We start from the raw sequence: 20,907 nt of genomic DNA on the forward strand, positions 1-20,907 counted from the left end.
GCCATGAAGACCTCTGACATCCCTTGGAGACATTTTCCCATTGTCATGGTGATTAACATTTGGCTCCAAGAACAGCATGGGGGAAACTGCCCCCATGATCCAATTACCTCTACCTGGTCCTGCCCTTGACATGTGGGAATAATGGGGATTACAAGTCAAGGTCAGATTTGGGTGTGGACACAGAGCCAAATCATATCAGCTACATAAAGCAAAATTTAGTTTTTCATTTTGATTAGATAGAAATAGACTAATATTTGTTTCAAACTTCACTATATTATATATTTATAACCAAGATTAAAATTGTTACTCTCTTCATTACAAACATATCTTTATTTAAATAATAAATATCTATAAAATGCTAGGCAACATGCAAAAGAAACATCCAAGCATGGCTTTTACTATTGAATTGAGTGGTTAATTCCCAATTGAGTTGCATGACTCTTTCAATTAGCTTTAGTAAATATATATATTCATCACTCTAGTTTGTAATGAGCTATAAACAAAAATGCCCAAATAATGAATTTTATTTTTCTTCTAAAATAAATAAACCAAAAATAGGAAACTTGATTTAGACAGTATTACATATCATACATTAATAAAATATTATTCTATTTACTTGCTCATTTTCACGATTTAAATGTTAGTATATCATCTCAAACCTTGCTAGCAAAAGAGGAGAATAATACACAGACATAGCCAACTGATTTTAATGACATACAATTAATATGTGAGAAGAGGCAGGTATCCCTATAAATACACAATTGTCTAAAATGGGAATGATCCAAAAGTTGGTTTCATGATAATTATCTTTCCTTTGGTATCATTATCATATGTCCTCACTTTATAAAATAAACCTGAAGAAGAGTATGGCTCAGAAACAACATATTTAGGTACTAAAAGAAAGGGTTACTAATGCCTGTTTATTACATCCTCATTAGGAACAATATGCAATCCTTAAATATCTGCACTACTTTCTTTCAGGAAATCCACCACTCCACATTGAATCCCAGTCTATTTGTAGTTGACTGTTGGTTACAGGGGATAATCAAAGGGAACACGGTGCTTTATCAACGTGTTTAATAAGTGACTTTTGATTAATAGTTTGGTGAAATTTCATCATTGGTACTAATAAAATGACAATAGTCTATTTATTGCCAATGGGTCAAAAATATCATGACAAATACAAAAAGTGGTACATTATATTATTTTTAGAAAGCTTTTGTTGTTCAAGGCAAAAATTGAACAGCAAACCAGAGATAAGTCTTATTACTATATATTTCAAAAGACAAGATAGCCATGACATTGGTTATTTGATGGAGTCATCTTATTTTTTTCATAAGAGAACTAAGATCAGTGTAGGTAAGTTTCATTTGTAGGTAATACTAGTATCTTTTCTTCTTCTTAGACTTTCGGAACTTTTGGCTACATTCGTTGCCTCTGTTGCTGTCTGTGCTACTATCACTATCACTTGTTTGCTTTTGTCTCTTTCGTTTATTCATCTGATAAAGGTCAGAGTCACTTGGTTGTTGGTGAGTCCATTTATATGAGCTGGGTCCAGCCTCAAGATCTGGAAAATGATTCAGTGAGGAAGACACAGATGCACTACTAGGAAGTGGAGCTGTCATCTGATAAAGGTCAGAGTCACTTGGTTGTTGGTGAGTCCATTTATATGAGCTGGGTCCAGCCTCAAGATCTGGAACGTGATTCAGTGAGGAAGACACAGATGCACTATTAGGAAGTGGAGCTGTCATTTCATAGTAAGGAAGCTGCAGCACTGGATTATACACATGCCACTGCTGTGAAAACAAAAGACATTCATCTACCAAAACAAATCCAAAAGGTTAAGGAAAAAAGTTAACAGTTTACATGTATTATACAATAGCCATGAGTAAACTAAACTGTGTTTTGGTATAAGAAAGACAGTGACCTCCCATAGTAGAAAGGTAGGTGTTTCATTAAAGGGTCAATATAAAGAGTTGAGACTGTGTATAGCTCACTACATTAGAGATTAGTGCTATCCAACGGAAATAGTTTTTGTTTGTTTGTTTTGTTTTTTGAGATAGGGTCTCACTTTGTTGCCCACGCTGGAGTGCAGTGGCGCAATCTTGGCTCACTGCAACCTCCGCCCCCTGGGTACCAGCAATTCTCCTGTCTCAGCCTCCCAAGAAGCTGGGACTACAGGCGCATGCCAGCACACCCAGCTGATTTTTGTATTTTTAGTAGAGACAGCGTTTCACCATATTGGTCAGGCTGGTCTCGATCTCCTGACCTCAGGTGACCCACCCGCCTCAGCCTCCTAAAGTGCTAGGATTACAGGTGTGAGCCACCGCGCCCAGCCCACATGTAGTTTTAAATCTAGTAACTGCAGTACAAAAGTAGAAAGAAACAGGTGAATTTAAACAATGTATTTTATTTATCCCAATATATCCATTTAAAATGTTATAACTTTAATATGTAAATGATATAAAATTAATGATATATTTTACTTTTTCTTCACGTGAAGTCTTCAAAATATGAGGTATATTTTATACTTATGGCATATCTCAATCTGAATGCTAAATTTTTATTGAAAATACCTGATCTGAATTTAGATTACATTGAATTTAGAGTTGAAAAAAATATACTCACATGCCCAAGTTGTTTCAAATATACTTAAAAGTTTTCTGAAAACCGAACCAAGTATCGGTTTTAAATTTTAATTTAAATTAATTAAAATTAAATAAAATTTTAAAACTCAGCCTCCTAGGTGCATATGTGGCTAATTGCCCCCATATTGTATAGCATAGTTATTTACTGTTTAGATAGAGACATGCTTCCTTTAAAAACAAACAAGCTCTTAACTCAAATTTCTAACTATTCAAAGCAGATTAAAGATTAATAGAGATACCATGAACTTGTGTCTCTCTCCTACCCCATCTCTACCAAAAGATAAAAAATGCTGGGATGAAGATATTTATAGTTTCAGATGAGAAGTGATTGTTTACTAATGTTTTACCATAGTTAAGAAAAGGGTTTTTTTAAGCAAAAGTTAAAAAGTATCAATTTACCAGAAAATTTCTGTTTAAAAATTGAAAATGGATATTTAACAAATCTAAAGCTCACGTATACATTGGGTACTTGCAAAAATAATAGTCTGTGAGTCAGAAGACCTGGGTTAGTCCTACACCTGTCACTAACAAGCTGAAAATCTTGGGACTGCTGATTAACAACCCTGGACTTCAATTTCTTATTTATGAGGAATTGAAAAAAAAAATGAGTTCCCCTTTAACAATGAAGTCTATAATTAAGATTTCTGGGTCAAAACCAATTTTTGGTAGTCTCTGGAAATAATTTAGTTTACGCGAACAATTGAGAACCTTCATTGCTCCTATGATATTCTCCCCCTGTGATGTGTGCATGAAGGACTAAGTATATACTCAGGAAGGATAGTTTTGTCTTTAATTAAAAAGATAAATTTACTTTAAAAATCCATGTCCAAAAGCAATCTATTTGGGATTGATGACATTATATAAAAATACTTCACTAAGTGAAATTATTCAAATTATGCAATTCTGCAAACATCTTTTTTTTTTTTTTTTCTTTTGAGACAGTCTTGCTCTATTGGCTAGGCTGGAGCACAATCTTGGCTCACTGAGACCTCCACCTTCTAGGTTCAAGCAATCATGTCTCAGCCTCCCGAGTAACTGGGGTTACAGGTGTGCACCACCATGCCCAGTTAATTTTTTCTATTTTTATGATGGAGAGAGTTTCACTGTGTTGGCCAGGCTGGTCTCGACCTCTTGACCTCAATTGATCCTGCCCTGGCCTCCCAAAGTACTGTGATTATAGGTGTGAACCACCACGTCCAGCCACTGCAAACGTCTTTTAAAATAGTCATTTACATTAGAACTCTCTACTCAAATTTCACTTGGACTGCAGTGTGTCATCACTGCCATCCATCCCTTTTCTGTTGACACCCTGGCCATTTGCTAAGGCATTAGAAGTGAAATTTAGGATGATGGTGTTAGGCCAGGACACCACTGGAGGAACGTGCTGGGACATCTTGTGCCTTCATCCCAGTTTAGGTTTGGGCACCATATGTTACAAATAGCCTTCATGTTCTTCATAGTTTGTATCATATTATATACTGAATAAAATGCATATTAAACTTACCATCTTCTGAAAGAGAAAATATTCCTGAGGTAAAGAAGTATTATTACTTGGAAAATACTGCATGGGAAAGGAAGATCTGCCCACCACCATTTCTTCATTCCTTTGAGGAGATAAAAGAAGAAGTAATAAAATCTTAAAATTCCTATTACAAATGTCATTTTCTCTTAAGAAAAACCACTATCTTTCCTCAGGGGATGCAAAGTTGTCTGCATAGAGGAATCACATGTAAATTCAGAAGTGTGATGGGCTGACATGTCTCCCCAGGGTTCAGCTGTTAAAGTCCTAAATCCCAGTATCTCAGAATGTTACCTTATTTGGAAAAAGGGTCACTGCAGATATCATTAGTTAAGATGAGGTCATATTGGAACGGGATGGGTCCCTAATCCAATATGAGTGGTATCCTGATTAAAAAGGGGAAATTTGAAGACAGACTGTTTTAGTCCATTTTCTGTTGTTATAACACAATACCTGTTTGTTATAACAAACTGGTATTATGTAACAAACAGGTACTCTGTTTGTTATGAAGAAAAGAGATTTATTTCAGCTCATGGTTCTTCAGGCTGGAGAGTCCAAGATCAGGTGGCTTCTGGTGAAGGTGGCTATGGTCAGCTTCTGGTGAGCTATACTATGTTATAACATGGCAGAAGTCATCACAGGCAGGAGGAGCTCACGAGAGATGGCCAAACTGGCTTTTACAACAGATCTACTTGTGATAACAAACCCACTTCCTCAATAACCAATTAATCCAATAATTCATGAATGAATTAAAATATACATGAGGGCATAGCCTTCATGACCCAGTCACCTCCCAAAGGTCCCACATCTCAACACTGCTGCATTGGGGACCAAAATTTCAACATGTGAACTTTTGAGGGACACATTCAAACTACAGTACGGATACCCACAGGAAGAACATCATGTGAAGATGAAGGTGGAGATCTTGGTAAGGCTTCTACAAGCTGAAAAATACCAGAGATTGACATCAAACCACCAGAAGCTAGGGGAGAGGCATGAAACAGATTATTTCGGATAGCTCTCATAAAGAAACAATGCTGCTGACACCTTTATCTTGGATGTCTAGCCTTCAGAACTATGAGACAATGAATAGCTATTGCTTAAGTACTCTGTTTGTGGTACTTTCTTACAGCAGCCCTAGCAAACTAATACAGGGAATATTCATTAAAAGCAGAAGGTACGAGAAACAACAAGAAGCATAAAAATCCATTTCCAAGGAAGAGCAAAGACTAGACTGTTAAATAAGCACCATTTTTCTCTGCAAATCACTTTGGGGACATGATAACCCATTTTATATACTTTCTTTATAATATCAGAAATACTAGAAGAATAAAGTATTATCAATGAAGTGTCATATCCAAAATATACACATAACTCAGGCTGTCTACTCTAGAATTTCTGATGACTTAGGGTCAGTGTATCAAATATAACTAGAAAATACCAGAGTTTGACTGCTATGTTCTAGTGCCCATCTAGTCTTTTCTCTTCCGTCTAAATCTTACCAATAGCTTGTTCCTTCCTAACTCCTGAGGAAGAAGAGGTATCTTTTCGCACTTGGTACTAGTAGAAAAAGGGAGTTCTTACATTATACACATGGCTCGACACATGAGTCTAGACAGTGCTTCCTCCCCTTTATGCTAACATTTGTGGAACGCTGTATGCTCAGTATTTTAAGCACCTTGTGTTAATTATGAAATTCAATTCTCACAGTAACCTTTCAAAGTTTTAACCTCATTTTAGAGATGGGGAACAGAGTGGTAAAATAACATATCCAGTTCTTGTCTGAATTTGCATCTTGCCTCTGCTACTCTATTAACAGTGTTAACTGACTGTTAATAAACTGTTAATTGCCGTTAATAAAGTGGCAGAGCCAACATGAAAATTCAGGCAATCTAATTTCACCACCTCCTTTCCTAACTTCTGATTTCACTGATGTAGAAATGTTGGGGTGAATGAAGATGAGGAGCACACTGTTTTATCTGGGGTGCAATAATGCTCTGAAAGATAAACCTGGCTATTTGACAGTCCCGAGGGGCCACTCTCCTTATGTTCAGAGGGTTGATAAAACTAAAAGGGATAGGTGGGTCAGCTATTGTTAGTTTACTTGAGAATATTCAGTTCTGCTAAAGAAGATGAGAAAAAAAGCAGTATAGATGACACTCATACTGTTACTATGATAAACATTAGAAATGTAGCTAGTAGAGCTATACTTCTCTCTCTATATATAAATATCTATATAGAGATACATAGATCTATATCTCTACTCTGAATAGAGTATATCTATTCCTCTCCTCTCTATATAGATATAGATATCTGTCTATATCATACAGCTATATGATGTATCAGAACATAATATACCCTGACCTATTCTATCAGCCTGTGTAAGTTAACCGGACAGTACCAGAGAGCATGATGAAGCCAAACATTAAAAAAAAGGAAGAAATGCAAACAGAACGCAAAGAGAAGCACTTTCCCTTTGCAAGAACATATTGTTTTTGTTATTCATATTTGTTTTCAGTATAGCAAGAGAAATTTAAAAACCAACAAGTGATACATCAAAAAGCCTGAACCACTTAGAGAGGCTGCAGAAGTACTGCAGTCAGCAGGGGAGGCTGATACAGCAGAGAGAAACAGGGCATGTGTTTATTAGCGTAACCAGAATTCAGCTAGTTCGTCCTTCTGCCTACTTGCACCTTTTCCTAAGTGTGCTAAGTTATCCAATATCTTTCTTCTTGCTTTTCACTGTTTTTCAAATGGGTGTAACAAAAGGTGTAATTTGAACATTTTCATTTGGTTTGGGAGCCTTTTAGTTTCATGACCTCTGGGACAGCTTGCCAGATAGTGTACGTGGAGGCTACCATTGCATCAATAAATCAGGCTGTACAAAATTCTAGAAGAGTTTGAAAATTAACACAGAGAAGTTATTTCAAAAAGTAAAATAATTAATTGAATGGCTTAATGTCAGAAGGCTTAGTTTCAAAGCTAGCACTTTATCATCCTGTGACCTTAAGAATTGGTTAACTTTTGCAACTCCATTTACTCAAATATAAAATATAAATAACAGTATCTCTGTGATCCATGATGAAATCTTGTATGCTTAAATGATCTAACAGCTATGAAAAGCATGTGGAAAACTATAAAAAACTACAAATATAAGTCTCTACCCCCTACTACTGAAAATATTAAGACTGAATTTTAAATGAAAATATTTTCTGTCACTTTTCATGGGCTCGGAAAAAAGATATTCCTTAATTTTACCCTAGGCCTAAAAAGTGAGGTTTTACAATAGCCCAAAATATATAAAAACTTCTCTTAGCATAAGAATGTATTTGCTTTACCTTTGATGAGAAATATTTTTAAAATTACCTGTAGTGGTGTGAATTTATCTTAACACAGCTCTCAAAACTTTGGTTAGCTGGTTCAGAAGAGCGAGAACTCCCTTTAAAAGAAACAGAGTAACAGGTTACTTCCTGGTGCATTTTTTTTTTGGAGTTCTAATATTAAACCATAAAATGACTCAAAATATTTTAGAACATAGTAGTGATTTTAAAATTCTATACTCAGAGAAGATATATGCATATCTGACCTCTCAAATCATATTTACAGATTGTTTACAGTACTATATATCAATGAATTAAAATCAAGCTTTGTCTAAATCAATGACTGTAAATAAGAATGACATTGACGTTGGACTTTGTAAGATACATGATGGTTTGTTCCAGACACCTGTAAACTAAAAATGGCAAATAAACAAGTGTTATTTGTTTCTAGTGTACAAGACAAGAGTTTAACCCTCATGGACAAAAGCCAATTCAATCTTATACATGATATGCCAGAACATAATATACCCTGGCCTAGTCTACAGACATTAAAAGTAATGGCAAAACTGCAATTACTTTTGTACTAACCTAATACCAGGCTGTGTAAGTTAACCAGAAAGTACCAGAGAGCATGATGCAACCATGTATTACAAAAGAAAGGAAGAAAAAAAGAGACGCACTTTTGCTTTGCAATAAAGCATTGTTTTTGTTATTAGTATTTGTCTGCTTTTAGTATAGCAAGAGGAATTTAAAAACCAGCAAGTGATAGATCAGTAAGCCTGACCACTTAGAGGAGGCTGCGTACATATTGCAAGAATTACCAGATGGCCTCTATTGGTCTACTGAAACATGAAAGAGCTAGAGTAATGGTATAACATTCTCTTGGCAGCTAACCATGAATGATCTGTTCCTGATATGTGTGCAGGAGAAGTTGAGGCCATTCATGACAGGAAGTTTTTCCACCACTACTAAGGGTAACTCTACGTTGCCTTTCACCACTTTGCTCTTACAGGGGCTTAAAATCCTGGGCAACATGTATAGAAAGGTTTCCCCAGAAGGACTAATGCCCTCTCTCTATCTTCCAAATAGTATAGATTCAGTACCATACATTAGCAGTAACAAGATTAGTAAATACCCTTGCTATATAAATGTTACAGTTGTATGACCCCAGTTCATTTAGATTTGCTCAATTTATAAGGGCCAATAGCAACCATCATAGCTGCTTGCTGGCTGATACTAAAACGATTATCTTACATTTTATTTTTAGAAAAGATGCTATAGGTTTGTCAAGACTAATTAATTATATAACATTATGAATTAGACATGTGTTCTGAGAAAATTTAACAATGACTAGAAGGTAGAAGGTACTTTTTTTTGTTTGGGTCTTACACTATATAGGAAACAAATTGCTTACAACTCTGAGAATAGTATCAACCACAAAACACATTGAAGATTAATCAGTGACAGGACCTACCAAATCGATACTGCACATTAATTGGTCTTCCATATAAACGAATTCCATTCAGCAAAGCTATGGCATAAGACACCGATTCTGGGTGTTTAAAGCAGACAAATCCAAAAGACTTTGGCTTTCCTTCTCTGTCTTTGCATATAGTCACTTTGGTTAGTGGCCCCGCCTATAAGAAACTTAAAAATTATTTTCTCATAAATCCAAAGTTTTTTTATACTCAAATAAGTAAATTCAACTTTAGACTAAAGAAATGTGTTAGCAATATCTTTATGTAGCTCTGCTAATAATGTATCTTTCTAATAATAAATATTACACTTCCTCCCACTTTCTTTGTATTTTCTGGCTCACTGGGGAAACATACATGGTGTTAAGAACAGGAAATTCTACGTATTAGTTTCAAACTGTAAAACAAATGGTAGACTATCCTTCTGTTAGGCTTAACAAACCAATTTAGGAAACACATAAATCTAAGATTAAAATACTACTTTGTCTCCACACATATTTGCAGTGTTGAATTCAAAAAATAACTGAAATGAGAAAGTCAATGCTAGTTGAGTTATCCTCAAAAAAGCTGGCAATGTTATATCATAGTTTAAATTTTCTGTCATGAAGATTAAATATCTTTTCAAGAATAAATAAATTTATCATGCATTTTGATTTGGAAACTCCATTTGGTAAATTTCCAAAGGAAAAATGTTTAAATATGTTCAAGACTTTTAAGTATATTGCATTGTTTATAAGTGTGAGAAATTAGAGAGGCTCTAAATATAACAACTAGAGATATTATTCCATGGTGTGTTATTAAATGGAATAAAATACAAATTATAAATATTCAGATTATATTGATAGAAAAACCTATAATATGCAATGAAGATTTAAAAACACAGAGCCAAATATCATAGAAAATTGTTAATTACAACTAACAAAAAATTACATCACAGCCATGATAATGATTGGAGGAGGCACTTACAAACACAAACAACTGATTTAATGCTGAATGGTTCAGACTTTAATAACTGATTATTTTTCTCTGTAGAGTTGCATAAATAAAAAAATTGCTTTTACTCTAAAGAAAAATATTAATGATCGTCTTTAAAATAATTCTGTGTGTTAAGATTTAGTCTTTTCGTTTCATTCTCTGTGCTCTCCCAGGGACTAGCTTCCCTTCCCTTCTGGCTTCAAGGACCACCTCATCAACAAATTTACTTTTCCCACCATGTCTCTTTCACAGAGACACCTCCTGCAGACGTCTATGTTTTTGTACTTCAATCTCAACATATTTGAAACTGAATTCATTATATTTTCTCTAAATCTCAACTCTAATATTAAAAGTTTAATGATAATAAATCTGATTTTCTTATTTCCAAGTATAATCAGAAATTTGAAAGAAAATAGTAAAATGATAAATATACTGTAATATAAAAACCAATAAAATTGGTGATTTTTATACAGATATTAAATAGATGTAATCACTATGGGACAGAACATGCTTACGTGATTTGAATTTTGACATAAACTTAGATAATCCAAAGCATTTGTAAAGATAAAATTCAACATGAAGACTTACTTTTAGCAACAATCACATTATCTTACAGTATTGTTTAAACCACAGTGAAATACATAGTGTGATAGTTGTCAAGTTTTGCTGGGTGTTGAAGTCTAAAGTGGAAAAGAAACTCCACTTTGGCAATTCCTTTCAATACCTAGACAAAAATAAGAACTTATGCTTCTTACCTGATCTATTAAAAAAAATTTATATTTTGCTTAGGTGGAAGAAGGAAATGATAAAAAAATGAGAAGATAATATATAGTCTTGTGGATCCACACAACTGATATTGATCGAGTCCTGATTAACTAAAAATAATGGTTATTGGATAATGCAATCCCACCCCAGTCTTCCACTCTCCTTTTTTTGGAGGCTCAAAGTGAAAGAAGTCTTCTGGAGAAAAACAACTCTAAGTTTACTTTATATTTCTTTCAGTTTTCGGTGTGTTTTTTTAACTTAATATAGTAAGTTTTAAATGATAATGAAAAAACAGACATGGATTAGAGTTCATAAAGGCAAGTTTAAAAAGATGAATTAAAAGGATGAACCTAAAAGTCTTAAAATCAATAATATTTTTCAAATAATAAAAATGTTTTACGTCCAGGAAAGGAAACTGTATTCCTGGAAAGAACCCTCTCTACCAAATTATATCTATAATTAAAAGAGGGTTGCTTTAAGTTTAGAGACAAAAGTAAGTCCTTTCACAACCAAATAAAGGACCCCTTTGACCCATTCAATCCTGAAAATTTAGTTCTGCAATTGCCTCCCTCGGAACTTTCCCTTATTCTGATAGGAGGAAGTAACTATTGATTTCTCTTGATGTTAGTATTATTATTAATAATAACAGCAGTACCATTAGCAGTAGTAGCGGTAGCAAACAGTGAGTGCTAGACTCAGCGGTGGCCATTTTACCATTAGGCCACATATTCCGACAGCCACATTATACTGCAGATACTATTACTCTCTTTTGACACATAAGGAAACTGAGGCACTGAGGAATTCATTGACAGGCTCAGAGTCACACTGCTGACCTCAGAGCTCGCACTCGGAACCACTTTTCTATCTATGTCCCCTCGTCTTTTTATAGATTATCCTAAACATTGTAATTTTAAGTTCTCCCTGTTAGGAAGATGAAAGGATGTCTCTTCAATTTGTATTCCCAGCACCCTCAGTATTTGCCCCGTAATTCCGGATCATTACACGGTTAGGGGAATGGCTGAATGAGGGTATCTTTTTGGCGAGTGAGACCTGGCTGTGTAGGACAATATGATAAGTGAGCGTGTATACAGGACACAGCAGGCTTAATCCTAGAGGTACCAGGTCTCAAAGTTTCCGAAGGTCCTCTTGGTATGAATTAAAGGGCCTTGGCCAGGGAATCACCTGGTCACAGTCACGGTAAGTTAGCTGCCAAATCATCTCAAATCTCACTTTTCATGCTGTAATAAAAATACTCTCCGCATAAAAGGACTTGAAGAAAGAAGCAAAGTGTAAAAGGAAACATTATAAAAGCGACCCCTCTCCTTCTGGGGGATGTCAGGCGTGCTCACTACTTGACGGAGAACAGTGACCAGGCTGTTTTCGGTTCTGCCCGAGCACACCCGAGGCCCAGGCAGCCTCTGGGAAGCCCTTCATCAGAAATGGGGGTTGAGGGAACCCCGTCCCTGCCCACCCCCAGGACTCTGCAGCGCGGATGGGGACGGGGAACGCTTCCTCATTTCATTCCCCAGCCGCTCACCTGGAGACAGGTGCGCTAAGGGGAAACGAAATTAAAACCCCTGCTCAGGATGGGGCGGAAGGGGGCCGGGCTCCGGGTGGTCCAGGTGCGCGCTACGTTTCCGGCCCGACGTGCTCCGCCCCTCCGCCGCCCATTCCCAGAGGACGGTACCTGAAGGAACAGCTCGTACAGAATCTCTTCCCGAACTCGGGCCTCTAAATTCCCCACAAACACGGTCCTGTCGGCCTCCTCCTGAGCAGGGAACATCCTCCGGTCTCGGCCGTAGAATGAAGTAGGAGCTGAGACACCGCCCCTTCTCCGGCTTTACGGCGCCGCCTGGGTGAGGGGGCGGGGCCGGCGCCGGGATCGCGCTGGGGGCGAGGCATGGCATCAGGGCCACGCCCCCAGCGGACGTGGGGAACCGCCCACCACACCGCTCCCTCGCCTGGCGTAGGGCTGGGCGGTGGCAGAGTGGGTGAGAGTAAGAAAGATGAATGCAGAAAGGGCTTTACGCTTTAGCTAGTGGGGTGGCTTCCTTTTTTTTCTGGCGCATTAATTGATTTTGGATTTATTCAATCAACATTTTAAATACAATCACTGTAGAGATGATTTAAATTGTGGTAACTTCATTGCAGAAGCTCCCAGGCAAATGCAGGGAGATACATTTCCTTGGGTCCGAAGAATAAATGAACAAATCATGAAGATATTAAATTATAAATAATTTTTGAAAGAATCGATGTTTGCATGGATGTGGATACAACAGAAAACTAGAATTAAAGCTTATTTTCCTAGAAAGTGCTCCCTAGATGAGTTTTTGAAACTGGTCACGGAGGTTTTAAGTAGACTTCAAAAGGAACTTGAGAAAGCGAATACCAAGGAATATACTGGTGAGAGTGAGCCAGTTTTGTGTCTAAGCCAGAATTTTTGAGGATGGCAGCTAGGGTTTGTGTCAGGATCGAATGGCTGTACTTTGTTTCAGGGCTTTGTATATGGTGTACCAGGCTAAAGGCTTAGTTCTTTCTTGGGAATAATTTTTGTTTTTAATGAAAGTCTTATGAACAATAAAATTACAAGAAAGGTGAAAGAAAACTTAGAATCTCAGTACTTTGATAAATCAACTGTCAACTGTTAACTTTCTGAAGCTACCATACGTCTACGTAGGACCTTGAGATCATCCCATGGATATCATATAGGTAATCAGAACATTATTTGGCCTTTAGTTTGGCGTCGTGAAAAAATTTCATTTTGAATTGAGGAGGCATGCTTTTATCTGGTCGATGGACCAAAAAAGTCATCTTTTCTAATGAAAAGGTACACATTTTAGGAAATCCTAATTTCTGATTGATCTCTGACATTACATAGTTTTATTCCTTTGAACAAGTAATTTCTCTTTGGAATTTAGATTCTGTTTCTGAAGGAATGGATTAGACTAAATGTATTTACTTCATTTAGTAGGTATTTTCTGAATGCTTAATTCTTGGAAAACAAAGGGAAATATAAAAATCTGACCTCCTAAAGCTTATATTTTGGGAGAGACAGCCTTTCTACCCTCACAAATATAATATAAATGCTAGTAACTTCAGTAGTTACCTTCAACTGATACAAGTCCTGTCTCCATTTTTTTTCCTTTTTCTTGCCTCTAATCAGTAGACTTGTGGTACAGTAAGAAGGAGTTAAGGAAACACTCATATTGAAGGCAAATAAATATATGTTGATCAAATGAATAGATACTTGCAAGTCTCTGTTATGTGTAGACCTCTTGATTTATTTGTATTCATTTACTTCATAAATCTTATCAAACCAACATATTTCCTCCTTGAATTCCTCTCAGACACTTCTTATATGCAAGCCATATCTTCAGGTTTCACTTTAAACCATTGCGTGTATATGAGTGCGTATGCTACAAACCTTTAACTACACTTGTAATTAATGTTTATATTATATTGTTCTATTGAAATTTGCATCCTTCTTTGTCTACAAATGTGCATAATTTTGGTGTTGTAATATCCTCTTCTGGCCGTACATAAATTTATAATGCTTATAATTCGAGTACTTAGTTAATATTATAAACTCTGAAAGTCAGCTCCTGTAGTTAGCAATTTTTTCAGAATATGATCTCAATATATCATTTTTCTAATGTAAGCATGTTGTGTTTCTTAACTCATATTGAATGCATGCATGGTAATAAATCTAGTAGTAGGTTAAAAATAATTCACTTCACTTTCAGTATTTACTGGACCATTAGTCATATATCAGGTTTTAATGGGTTAAATACATGTAACACTCTATAAAGAGCTAGCCTTTCTTCATTTATATCAGGGTGTCTGATGTCCCTAGCTGAATGAACATATAATAAATGAAAATATATGTATATATACATGTATATTTCTGTATGTCTATATATATATAATTAGAGCTCCTTTCTTTACCTTCTGTTGCCCAGCCAACTCTTTTTTTTTGAGATGGAGTTTTGCTCTTGTCGCCGAGGCTGGAGTGCAATGGCGCAATCTCGGCTCACTGCAACCTCTTCTCCCAGGTTCAAGCGACTCTCCTGCCTCAGCCTCCGAGTAGCTGGAATTACAGGTGTGTGCCACCATGCCCGGCTAATTTTTGTATTTTTAGTAGAGGCAGGGTTTCACCATGTTGGCCAGGATGGTCTCAAACTCCTGACCTCAGGTGATCTACCCGCCTTGGCCTCCCAAAGTACTGGGGTTATAGGCGTGAGCCACTGTGCCCGGCCCTGCGCAGCCAACTCTTACTCTCTTTTGTAGTTAAGCCCAGGCAACATGTCCTGCAATGCTTCTCTGAACTCTGCCTTCCAAATTAGCTGGCCACTCCACTTGTGTGGTTTCATAGTTCCCTAGGTACACTTCTGTCAAGTCCTTCTCACCGGGAACTAGTATAGAGTAAATATATTTCAGTACCTAGGACAATCTTTGACACACCTGTAGGTGTATAATAAATAGCTATTGAAAGAATAAAGATTAAATAAATGAATGTCTTTACTTTGTATTAGATGTTTATTATAAATAAATATTTTTAAAATTTAAGGAAATAAAGTAAAAATTACTGACAAATTTAACATGCAGAGATAACTATTTCGAGGGAAAACCTTCCAGACTTTGAAATATATATACATATCACACTTTAGGAAAATATATATATATATCACACTTTAGGAAAATAAACCATGCTATATAATACTGTTTTTTAGCTTGCCCTCTGCCTTCTAAAACTCTAACGAAGGCCTTTTACACCAATAAATACTGATCTATCCGTATCATTAGTTTTAATCCACAGTAGATACCTAATTAGACTAATCTCTCATTGTTAGATTTTATATTGCTTTCATTTTTTGACTGTTATTGGAATGGTGAGATGAATGTCTTTGCTCATATATTTGTGCACATGTGGGCCATTTGCCACATAAAAGGACCTTGGATATGTCTGTAGGAAAGTGTCTTTGATTTCTGTAGGAAGTATCTTTGTTGCTTAATTGCTGAGTCAAAGGGTAAGATTGTTAAACATTTTGACACATTGACAAATTAATAAAAGGTTGTGACAAAATATATTGTGATAAACAATGATTTTCCATCTCAATAAACACTAACTTACTTGTAAAGTGCTTGAAGAACGCCTGGTGCATAGGGCTCAATAAATTTTAAATCTTCATCATCATCATCACATCATCATCATGAACATCCGCTTTGAGTTAGTGTTTACATTGTAAGTGTGTATGTAAGCTACTTACAATCATTTTTTATATCCAAAGAGGACTAAACAAATGCTTAAATAGATTATGTCTTACTAAACTATTGGCATTTTGTAACTTTGTCATCCCCCAATATTTTCCTATTTAATGCAATGAACATTAATAACCTCATCTTTCTCATATTGGCAGTATGCAAAATACATGATAATGAAGAAGCATGATTTTTAGTTTTGAAATTCTGTATTATACTGCCTGATATGCCAGTATTTTTCAGTATGAACTCGTAAAGATGAAAGTAAATGTGCAAGAGTCATATTATAATGCCACATCAAAAGCACAAAGAAAAAAAGAAATTATAAAGGAAGGAGGAAAGATTTGTGTTTTAATTTATTAAGTAATACTTGTTAGGAAAAATTCGTTCTAGGATGTATGACACATTATCTTTCTTCCCATATTCTGAAATGATGTGGCTTATTTATATCTTTGTTAGAGAGGTGCAGTTCTTACAGCTGAGTGCTGTGGAAGGACCTAGATTATTTTTGATCTTCAAACAAATTGTAGTGGTGGTATTTTTTTAAAAAGGGAAATCTCATGTAAAACACTCAGAGATCAAACAGTTCAAAATAATGATAGAACTTCCTCAGCAGTTAAACATTCGTGATTTTTTTAAACTAATACCTCATTTTGTTTGTGAATTTTCTCAAATACTTCCCCAGACCTCAGATTAGTTTCTGCAGATTTATAACATATAAAAAACACTTCTGTTCTTACTGTATTTTTGGAACTTTAGAGAAACTTGAATTTTTAAAAAATGAATTTAATTTTTAAACTTGCAATTTATGTATTTAGAACAACTCCCAATTTTTCTTGCTTACTAAAGTCCATTGCTGGTAAGAAAAGAAGATAATTAAGTAAACATGTAAAAAGAAAATGTATGCTAATTTTAAAATGGTCATCATATTAAAGACTTTTTTTTTTTGATAATTTTCACCTTTTAGCCTCAAGTGATGAACCAAAATTTTGAATGTTAAAATAGCCCCTGCTTTGGGGATGTAAAATAACATAATATGAAAAGCTCATATTTTATACTTGAAAGAGCTTGATGGATATGGATTTCATTATTGATTTATGGTATATAAAGATATCTTAGTTTGTAGTCAAAGTGAATATAAACCACAACTTTTTCTGACTCTTTCCATTTCTAGCATTTTCTAACATCACATTTGCATATTTTTCCTGACCGCTTCTGAAATCCTGAGGTTAAAAGGAATACAGAAAGATGTAATTAGATTTATCATTCCCTTAAATTCAACTTCCGTAGCTGAAGATTTGTTTGTGACTTATTACAGAGCCTGTGACTTAAAAATCCTTCCCACAACCACAAGCTAAAATGGGAGAAAACAAATTACCTCACCTTTTTCAACCAAGAGGGAGGAGCAAAAATCAGTGAACTTTTACAGTAGAACCTGCCAGCCTGTGATGATCCTACCAAAGAGAAACCTCAATGAGTTACGGAATTTCCTTTTTGGTGAATTGAGTGCTGCTTTTGCTTTTCTCAGATTCCAAATGAGAGTATACATTTTTCTTTGTTTGATGTGCTGGGTGAGATCTGGTAAGATATTAATTAATAATTTGATTTATCTTTAAAAATTGCATATAAAATAGTGTGGTCTGTATTCTGGGATGAAGGATGTTATGATATAATGGGATAAAAATATGATTGTTGGTACTAATTATAACAAATATTACTTTTTTTGGGGGGGGATTTTTTTTTTAATTATACTTTAGGTTTTAGGGTACATGTGCACAATGTGCAGGTTTGTTACATATGTATCCATATGCCATGTTGATTTCCTGCACCCATTAACTCGTCATTTAGCATTAGGTGTAAGAAAACTTCCATGTGGGTACGTGTGTGTGTGCATGTGTTTGTTTAATAAGTTGACATTTTGCATTTTATTTACTTGCCAGATAATTAGTAACTAGAAAACCTTTTTTTAAAAAAAGATGTAACTAGAGAATAAATAGAAATACTCAAGAGAAAAACAATTCAGTAATGAAGAAATTAATTTGGTATTTAAAATTATGCCTTAAATATCTTGTTTCAATTTTATTTGTTTAACTAGCTCTACTTTTGAAGAAAATTCTTACTTGGATAAATTATCGATTGCAAAACAAACAAAATAACCATATACTACAACTTTTGCTCTCATTCAGTACGATGAAAAACAAAGCTGGTTTATGGTATTAAGGTAGAACTTTATTCTGGTTTATTGGTGTACAGTAATAAAGTTTATCAATATTAAGTGTATCATTTTCTACTTTATGATAAAGTAGAATTACTTGTTCGACTTGATAAGTAGAACAATTAGTTCTACTTTATGGTAATAACAGTGGCAAATTTAAAATTCAAGATGATAGTTTTCTGTAGGGGTTTTATGAGAGCAGATTATTTCCTTTATGTTTTAAATGTATTTGAAATGTGTTAATGCGTACTTGAATAACTTTAAAATTAACCAGAAATTAACATTATTTCTTATGTTTTCAATTGGCTATTTGAGATAACCATAAATTCTGGAAATGTTTGAATTTTATATTTAAATATAGAATCTAAATGATACTGATATGCAGTTTATAATTTATATTATTACTCTTAAGTTTCTTGATAGGGATTTTATGTTATTATAATGTATAGTAGTGGCACCTTAAGTTGAAAGCCAGAGAAATTTGAAGTCTAGGCCCCTAATCTTATGTGTCATTTTTAATACAGTTATAATCATTTTAATATCATAGTTTACATTAAAAACTTATTTGACAGACTTTCTGATATTATTGTTTTGATTAGTATTTATTTAGTCAGTTGCCTAAATTTTCAGTTGGGAACATTCAAACATAATTGCTTTGTATGTTTTTGTCTGCTAATTCTTGTGTAATGATTAAAATACAATAGTAGAACTTTTAGATATTAACAGTAGTAAATAGAAAATAAGTGAATTACAAATTTTACTGATCCTCAAATTCATTTTTAACCCATGTAGACTCTATGCTTTCTCTCATTTTCCTTGAGTCTCTACTTGATTAAAAAATTTTGTTGATTTTCAGTAGCTTATTTCATCCAAGTGTGTTTTATTTATTACACATGCTCCTTTCTTCTCCACTAGAGATTCTGATATATACCTCAAGGAGGGCATGTTTCATCGTTGTCAACATGAAAATCATTGATTACATCTGCCTTTAATAAAGAAACGACATTCCGAAAAGCAGTTTAGTCAGGTGTTTTTAAAAATTGTAAGTAGAATAAAATGGGAGAGGAGAGATAGATCAAAAAACTTTATACAAATATACAGTACATCTATGTATCTATATATTCAAATTATATGCATATATGCATATTTATTCTTAGTACAGTTGCCAACTTATTGTAACCATTTACATTGAAATTTTTGTTGTTGCTATTATTATATTGCAAGGGTCAGAAATTCTTTTTTTCTTTGGACAGGTTCTCATTCTGTCACTCAGGCTGGAGTATAGTGTGAAGTTCATGGCTCACTACAGCTTCGACCTCCTAGGTTCAAGCAATCCTCTGGCTTCAGCCTCCAGGGTAGCTGGGGCTGCAGGCACACACCACCACACCTGGCTAATTTTGTAATTTTTGGAGAGACAGTGTTTCACTATGTCACCCAGGCTGGTCTCCAACTCTTGGGCTCAAGTGATCTGCCCTTCTCAGCCTCCCGAAGTGCTGGGATTACAGGCATAAGCCACTGAGCCAGCCAGGAAATATTTTTGTAAACAACCAGATAGTAAATATTTTAGGTTTTGTGGGCCATACAGTCTCTTTTGCACCTACTCAGCTTTGTCACCAAAGCAAGAAAGCAGCAGTAGATAATGTTTAAACAAGTAAATGTGCATGTGCACAAATACAACTTTATTTATGGACACTCACATTTGAATTTGTTGTAACTTTCATGTCACCAAATATTATAATTTTGATTTTTTCCCAACATTTAAACATGTAAAAAACATTCAGAGAGAATGCTGGACAACCTACAATGATTATTTATAACTTCCCCATGTGTCTTTGGTATTTTTAACATTTCTGCTGCTTCTATAAGTTGAAACCTAGTAAGATTTTCAGTATTATTTCTCAGCTTACCTCTCTGTTGAGATTACTGCTAGAGTCATTATCTTCCTACATCTTTGGATAAATATAGGAAATAAAATCCTATATTATTTACCTGCTAGTGAATTTTGAATCACAATAGGGTTACTTAGTCTATTTCTCAGATCCTCAATTTGTTAATTTTTCAAACAGGTACAAAAATTAATACTAATCTTTCTGTTTTAAATATATTCAGTTTTTTGCTGATACCATTCGCTTTGGCAATTTTTATTCTTAATTAACTGAAGTCTGTTAAATCTATTTTTTCTCATTAAAGTAAGAAATGAATATTTTAGATATAGAAAACTAAAAAATATTAAAAGACAGACAATAGAAATCACACAGAGAAATACAGGTAGGACTGAGAACACAATTTAATCAGCATCACTGCAAACTACATTTGTGTTGGTTAATATCTTAACCCAATAAAGATGTGTGTGTGTGGGGGAGGTATGTGCACAAATAAATTCATCTGTTTACAGTGTATTATATATATGCTATATCGTGGATAAAATTAGTACTATATAAATATGGGCTATATATATAGAAATATATATTCACATGGTTCATGTGTATGGTTTTCATTATCTTCTTATTGTATTTCATTTTACATAATATGTGTTTTCTGATGTTATCCTTAGTTTTCAGAAACATAATTTCTTAAATGCTGCATAGTCCTCATCTTAGAAATACATGATAATTTATTTTTCCAGTCTCTAATTTCCATGTATTTAATTGAATCCTAAATATTCTGTATTGAAATATTGCGATATACATTGATGTTAGTAGTCAATGAGTATAAAGGTAAAAATGATATG

General features: G+C 34.7%; 2 protein-coding genes across 2 annotated transcripts in view; one reads left to right on the forward strand and one right to left on the reverse strand.

Moving 5' to 3' along the window:
• Window positions 1–691: 691 nt before the first annotated feature.
• Window positions 692–12,530, reverse strand: RBM11 (RNA binding motif protein 11). The gene is made up of 5 exons (XM_032175476.2): window positions 12,390–12,530; window positions 8,962–9,124; window positions 7,534–7,606; window positions 4,153–4,252; window positions 692–1,796 (listed from the first exon to the last, which is right to left on the reverse strand). Exons 1-5 carry the CDS (start codon window positions 12,483–12,485, stop codon window positions 1,383–1,385), a joined length of 846 nt encoding a protein of 281 aa, XP_032031367.1. The 5' UTR covers window positions 12,486–12,530; the 3' UTR covers window positions 692–1,382.
• Window positions 12,531–13,278: 748 nt separating this feature from the next.
• Window positions 13,279–20,907, forward strand: part of LIPI (lipase I) — a 111,856-nt gene continuing 104,227 nt past the window's right edge. Inside the window, exons 1-2 of the mRNA XM_058427340.1 lie at window positions 13,279–13,411; window positions 17,280–17,542. Coding sequence (XP_058283323.1) covers window positions 17,410–17,542 — 133 coding nt within the window. The 5' untranslated portion in view covers window positions 13,279–13,411; window positions 17,280–17,409. The remainder of the gene's footprint in view (window positions 13,412–17,279; window positions 17,543–20,907) is intronic.

The sequence above is a fragment of the Hylobates moloch genome, unplaced genomic scaffold (genome assembly GCF_009828535.3).
Source record: "Hylobates moloch isolate HMO894 unplaced genomic scaffold, HMol_V3 SCAFFOLD_14, whole genome shotgun sequence".
NCBI lineage: Eukaryota > Metazoa > Chordata > Mammalia > Primates > Hylobatidae > Hylobates > Hylobates moloch.

What these genes read in the sequence shown, in the direction of transcription:
- RBM11 (XM_032175476.2), bottom strand. Translation starts at nt 12,485, where the DNA reads ATGTTCCCTGCTCAGGAGGAGGCCGACAGGACCGTGTTTGTGGGGAAT. An exon ending in TGTACGAGCTGTTCCTTCAG is followed by an intron (nt 9,125 to 12,389) that starts GTACCGTCCTCT and finishes AGTTTCTTATAG; the next exon opens with GCGGGGCCACTAACCAAAGT. An exon ending in ATAAATTCACACCACTACAG is followed by an intron (nt 4,253 to 7,533) that starts GTAATTTTAAAA and finishes ATCTCCTCAAAG; the next exon opens with GAATGAAGAAATGGTGGTGG.